Raw genomic sequence first — 7,231 nt, 5'->3', positions numbered from 1 at the left:
AGGACGTCATGCTTCCTGGAAATTTGTAAGTATATGCTCATCTTAGCCTTGATGTTTTAAAACACTAACGCAGTTACGTACGTAAAATGCTTTTTATCTTACGCCAATCCTAGCGATAAGACTATAGTACTCCTTTGAAATTATCAAGAAGTTTGTAAAAATTATTTATAAATAAATATAATTTCAAGTATTTTGCAGTGCAACATAATATTAATGTAATAATAGCAGTGGGAATTCCAATAAATCGTCATGCTGAAAGATATACATCTTATAAATCACAGGCAATATAATGTACAAATTCAGCACACACTTTTATTGCTCTTCTAATATCTCATCCCATAGGACTGCCAACAATTCACGAGATGCAACGCTACACTATTATCATCTTTGCTGTCTTCATTGGAGCATACGGTATGTATTATTTTAACAGAACTGTCTCGGTATAACAGCACCAATCTTTAAGATCTCGTCAATGACAAGCAGAAACGAATGCTATCATCTAGAGATAAATTATGTAAATAGTTGTATTAGTATTAGAAATGTGTCGCCAAGATATACTAACGTACGCCTAATTATTTTCATTTTAATTAATTGGCCCATTTATTATTACTTATTTGGTTTTTAATAGGAGGGTAGGGGTAAAGTTTGATTTTCGCCGTATATTTCTTGTTTGTTGTAATTTTTAGGTCACAGAGTTTTGGTATAAGTTCACTTTTCTTAGAGTCCTTTTAGTTGGTTTATATGACTTTTTAATCCACCAATTTTTGCTTTGCTCTTTAATTTACATTTAATCACTTTACATGACTTCTGGTCCACCGATTTTTTTATTTAGGCTAGGTTCATAGTTTATACTACTTTTAGTTAGTTTACATAATATTTTTGTCCATTGATTTTTGGTTTAGGTTAGGTTTCCTTTTCTTAGGCTATTTTTAGTTGATTTACATGATTTTTGGTCCACCGATTTTTGGTGGCAGTTAGATTAACTTTGTATGGTATTTTTCAAATTAGTTAACATGATATTTTTGTCGATCGATTTTTCGTTTAGGTTAGATTTCCATTCCTTAAGCTATTTTTAGTTGATTTAGATGATTTTTTGGTCCACCGATTTTTGGTTGCGGTTGGATTCACTTTTTATACTATTTTTACTTAGTTTACATGATATTTTTGTCCATCGATTTTTGTTTTAGGTTAGGTTTCCTTTTCTTAGGCTATTTTAGTTGATTTACATGATTTTTTGGTCTAACGATTTTTGGTTGCGGTTAGGTTCACTTTTTATACTATTTTTAGTTAGTTTACATAATAGGCTATTTTTGGGTCTACAGATTTTTTATTCTGATTAGAATATTTTGCTTTCCTTAGGCTACTTTAAGTTGAATTATATGAATTTTGCGTCCACAGATTAAAATTACGGTTGCTTCTTTACTTGTATCAACTAGAAGGTTATTTAGCCTCGATGGGATTGGTGATAGCGGGATGGTATTTTCCGAGATTAGGAATAGGATACGTCATAGATTACCTGACATTCGCCTTACTGTTGGGAAAAACCTTGAAAAAACCCAACCAGGTAGTCAGCCTAAGCGGGAATCGAACCCACACCCGAGCACAACTCCGCATCGGTAGGCAAGCGCCTTAGCCGATTCAGCTACGCCGAGTTACGATTCTTTTTAGGCAATTTTATATTTAGGTTTCATGATTTATGGCCCAACGATATTTTTATTTTGTGTTTGAACTTCTCGCGTTATTTTTGTATACGTGATTCCTTTTTGTTTGATTTCCATTATTCAATTTCAATTTGTTTCTGTCGCCACTAGCACCGCAGCATGTGTTCCTGCTTCTGATTGGCCAGGTATAGTAATTTCACGATGGTGTTGTTCCGAGGCGGTTGTCATTTAAAAGGATTGCTTATTTCTCAAAAACTAATGAGATTTGTGTATAATAACGCACGGTTCAGAAATGGTATATATATATATATATATATATATATATATATATATATATATATATATACCATATATATGCGCAAATCTTCTAATTATATGTATATATAATAATTAGAAGATTTGCATCTCGAGAGCTGTGAAATTTTCAAAAAATTATAAAATAGCAAACAAATGAATATTGGTCTCAATAAAGTAATAAGCAATGGCGAATTATTTAGAAGAGGTGTAGTGGGGTCAGTGGAGCAGATTTCTTGTTTGTAACGACCCCAACGAGTCCGAGCTTCTTTTTTCATTATCTTTCATTATCTGAAGACGAAGATAGAATCAATGTTTGAAACACTGTGATTTTCTTTTGATTAATAACCTCGATAAAAATATAATCTACATATTCTCTGAATACAATAGTCTAATACTTTCTGTATTCTGTCTTGACTTCGGGACTACAATCTGTGAAACTATCGTATTTTATTGTATCTAATAATAATAATGATAATAATAATAATAATAATAATAATAATAATAATAATAATAATAATAGTATATTAAAAAACCAACCAATATGCTTGATTTACCTTTTTAGGCGCACCCCAGGCAAAGCATCATTTCGGAGGAAGAATCGTTAATGGCACCGAAGCTCAGCTAGGAGAGTATCCTTTCATGGTGAGTTCACAGTGATGTACATTCATAACAGTTACACATACAATTTACTGTTTAATTTTCGCAATATATATGAAGTAATAGCAACCTCTGGTCCAACTGGTGTGGTGGTATGTTAACTACAAGTCCAGTGAACCTGGGCTCTTATCTCGGCAGAAAATGGACATTTATTTCACAGATTGTGAAGTTGAGCCATGCTGCTTTTCTTTCTTTATTTTCAATTCTGTTGTTGATTAAAACACACATAATTATGCGAGAATGGGATACTTGCTACAATAATGACCAAATTACATAGATCGATATGGCCGACCTATGGACAGCGGGGAGTTAAATTTGCAGAATAAATGTTTTAAAAGATTTTGGTGTACATAGAGACCAGAAATTTTAAACCTCTGCCTTCAGATGTTATAGGCCCATGTGTGTCTCGTCCGAAAGCACAACGCAATGTATAATAATGGGTACGTCAAAAACGCCTGACTGTTATGATCAAGAAATATAATTATAATGCAAAGTAAAGAGTGTGTTTTATTGCATATATGTATTAGACAATATAAAATCTCTGGAAATTCATACGGTAACATTACTTTTCGAATACGACAATTTACTTTATTTTCGTACACTTCTCCTTACATCCATTTTGGTAGACAAAAATCGACAGGAGTAAGGTCTGGGTACCTTTGTGGCCAATGCACTATATCACAGTTGCCGGTCTATCGTTCGGGGAATGTGAGATTTAGATGATGTGTCACGTAATGGCTAAAACATACAGGGGCTCCGTCATACTGGAAGAACATGTTCATCCTTGTAGTCAAGGGAGCATTTTTTACTTGATTTAACGATGCTGCATCAACTACTTGGTTCTGTAGCGTCCATGGAATTGGTGAGAACGAGATGATATTTGGTGAGATGAGCCCGAGGATTCGTCATAGAATTACCTGACATTCGCTTTATGTTTGGGGAAAACCTCATTAAAACCCAAGCAGGGAATCAACCTAATAGGGAATCAAACCCACGCCCTAGCGCAACTCCGGACCAGGAGGCAAAAGCGGTACCGTTTGAGCTATGTCGGTGGTCTAGCCAAGGGGACTACAAACAGTTATTTCTCTACACCCATTATGAGCAGTGCTGCTTTCAAATGATAAGATTGACAAGTAGACTACTATTCATTTGTACGCAGACAATAGTAAGCCTACATAATCCTTTGTCGTTCCTTCGTATCACTAGTAGGGCTTGTTATGCGTTACATTCAAACAGATATATCTGTACACTCACTGAAAATTGGAGTCATGCTTGTAGCTATGTAGGCCTACTTTTTACTCAGAATAGTCCATCCTACCACCCGCTAAAGTATTCATCCTGAATCATCTTAGTAAACGTATTCGCTTTAGTTATAAATACAGTCGAAACCGGTTATAACGACTCCGAAGAGAGCGTCAGTTTACGGTCGTTATAGCTGATAGTCGCACAAACCGGATTTTTGTTTTAGTTTTTTTTTTTTTTTTGCTAAAATTTCATATATGGGGAAAATGGGGAAAAAACTTCAGCGAAGGAATTGGGTGTATCATACTCAACGATTCCTACAATTGAGGAACAAACATGGAAAACGATTTAAGTGCCTCCCAGGTCAAATTTTGTTTTTGTCATGGAATGTGATATATGTAGCAGCGTCAATGTCACAGTAATGGATATAGGTGTGCCAAACATCCTTCCATATAGCCAAACGAGTGCATTCTAGATGGCACTCGATATAAGTCCCGTAATATAGTCCTGATGAACGATATAAGTACCACCTAGTGTGTGTTCTGAGGAGGGTTACTCGCTGTGTTGATCTGCAGTGAATGTAGCTGTTTTGTAGCATTTATCATGGATAATAACAGGCCACTAACTATAAAAGTATCTAAGGCAAAGAAGTGTGTAGAAAATAGGAAACTACGGCAGCAAGGGAAGCCATACACAACTGCTATGGGAGAGGGTTTGTAAACCCATGGTTTCTGATGAGATGCAGGACACTGTAAGGTCGACCAGAATAAAAATAAACATTCAAAGTGATTTCAATGAAATCTGAAGACTTCTTGGATGTGGCTTCAGAAGCTGGTAGGGATCTAAATACGTTAACATTGCGCATTACTAAAGTATAATGGATTCGAGTTGCTTGTGATCATCCAACATTGGTCCTTACTAGGAATAACTTGAGTGATTCTGAACAGCGGAAGACATGTCAGGGTCTAAGAAGAGGACGAACACTGCAGTCTATTACAAATCCGGAGAAGTTTACTATGCTGACTCCTAAGAACTCTTTAAAGGAAGAGAAAAAGAAAGACCTTTTGGCAATGCTAGATTTCATGGACACTAAGTACCATGGTTTTTATAAGGACCTGTGCCATTAAGAAAAATAAAGTTTCTCATGCTTACAAATCAAATTGTTAGTGTTCTACCTTTTAATATTCACAAAACCCTCGACTGTTTGTACAGTTTTCAAGGAAATCATACACGGCACTTAAATCGTTGTTAGACTTTGATAATGTGGGAGCCAGTTACACTACATAATATTGTCAGCAATGGGTTGTTTCACAGCTCAATGTGTTTGCAGGGAACTTAATTGGATGTTGAGACACTTTACGTCGAAAAAATTAAATAGTAATTAGTCCACAATGTCGAAGGACAGAGAGAAAATGCAGTCTCTTTTCGAACACAGATGATATATACAACACAGATGATACTGGCTTGTTTTACCCCAGATAAGACACTGAAATTTAAAGGTGAACAGACGAGTGGCTATCTAAGAAGAGGCTTGCTTTGTGTGAAGGTTACAAGCCGCGAGTATTCTTAAGGTTGAGGATCAGTGACAGGTTAGTATTGGTTTGTTCAGCTTTTGGTATACCTTATATATATATATATATATACACGCTTTTTGGTAGTTAGTTTGATAAATAAAAAGTGATTCGCTACTCGCGTAATGGAAAATGATAGTGGTATCACTGGGTTTTTTGTCTTTAAAGTCATTATTGTCTGAGAAAATTATCCGTCGGATATACAAGAAATGCAGGTATTTGGGATGCATTTATAGCTATCTTTTCTTTCGCGACATCTTTCCAGCGATGCTTGCCTTGACTGTTTAACACAGATTGCCAGATCGCCAATTATACACTAACAAGACGCCAGAAAGTAGCCAATTATCTCTGAAGTTGATAGTAAAAGGAATAATAAACTTAAAGGAAACCTACAGTGTAATTATGAACATAACCATTTATATTCATTCATAAATTTGTAATAATTTTATTGCTAATATTATTTAATACAAAGATACAGGATCATTAAATGGTATTATTCAGCTATGATGTCTATCTTTGATACTTGCATTTTGCTGTTTGATCAACCTGTATTCTGTTGTTTATTTGTTTATAGAATTTACATATTTACAAATTGCTTCATTTGAATTTTTCTTAGAATCTGTAGCCTCTTGAAGGCAGTCTCAAAATACTAATTTTCTGCATACGGTGTGTCTATAGTCTAATAGTGCATTTTAAAAAATGGCAGTGATTTCGAATTATGACTAAATACCGGGACCGAATTTTGAGGCTTGATATATAATTTTAATTAACTACAATTATCTTTAGCCCAGGGCAGCTTCTCCCATTCCTTGTTGTACTTTCTGCACTTCCCATATTACGACATATCTATATAAACGTTGACATCACATTTAAAGAAAGGACCGAGTAAAAGAATCAGCTAACAGGCCCGCTAAATCGCTGAATTCCCGCTATTATTAATTAGTGGCTTACTGTTCAACATCGTTTCTATTAATTATCGAAATTTAGAAATAATGTATAGAAATGGATTTCATGTACTTGAAACTAAAAGTTTAATTGATAATAATATCCACTTATTTTATCCATTAATGTAATATAGTTATATGCATTAATTTCAATTAATTATTTTATTAAAAACATCTCAGATCATACATACACGCTGTAGAGCCCCGTGTCAGAGCCTGGGGAAGTTTTCTACGCAACCTTGAACGTTACTCTGCCATCTTTTGAAAATTAACGTGACTACAATAACTGACGAATATTTACGTACCTCCTGAAGAATATTACATACAATTGATCATATTCTTGCGAAAAAAAAAGTTTTACTTAAATTATGTTTTATAATTTTAACATTAAAGACGCCAGAAAAGTAACCAGATCGCCAAGTGAAAATTTTCGTCGCCACAAGGAACATAAAACGCGCCAAAATGGAGACAAATAGCCACATCTGGCAACCCTGGTTTAACAGACATACTGATTTAAAATCTACAATCTAACTGAAAACAAGAGTTTGAAAATAAGCGTTACATTGTTGTCAGTAATCCCCAAATACGTAACAAACAAAAATCAACTTTGGACGTTATACCCGATAAATTTCTCCGAAAATGTTATAAAAATACGTCATCTTATACGATTAGTCGTAATAAGCGATGTCGTACTAAGCGATTTTTTAAATACAGTGATTATATAAAATTTAGACGGGACCGTTAGATTTCCCCATTATAGCCAATACGTCGTTAAAAGCGATGTTTCGACTGTATGTAATTTCATCATTACATCTAGTACGGAGGCAAATATGGAACAAGCTGGTGATTTGATACAAAC

General features: G+C 34.6%; 1 protein-coding gene across 1 annotated transcript in view; it reads left to right on the top strand.

Moving 5' to 3' along the window:
- The first annotated feature begins 221 nt into the window (after positions 1 to 221).
- LOC138713468 (chymotrypsin-2-like) overlaps positions 222 to 7,231 on the top strand; it is a 29,327-nt gene continuing 22,317 nt past the window's right edge. Inside the window, exons 1-2 of the mRNA XM_069845593.1 lie at positions 222 to 411; positions 2,521 to 2,600. Of these exons, the coding sequence (XP_069701694.1) occupies positions 363 to 411; positions 2,521 to 2,600 (129 nt within the window). The 5' untranslated portion in view covers positions 222 to 362. The remainder of the gene's footprint in view (positions 412 to 2,520; positions 2,601 to 7,231) is intronic.

This window comes from Periplaneta americana, chromosome 14 (genome assembly GCF_040183065.1).
Source record: "Periplaneta americana isolate PAMFEO1 chromosome 14, P.americana_PAMFEO1_priV1, whole genome shotgun sequence".
Lineage (NCBI taxonomy): Eukaryota > Metazoa > Arthropoda > Insecta > Blattodea > Blattidae > Periplaneta > Periplaneta americana.
Note: the sequence above shows the minus strand (reverse complement) of the source record. Positions and strands in the feature narration are given on the sequence as shown.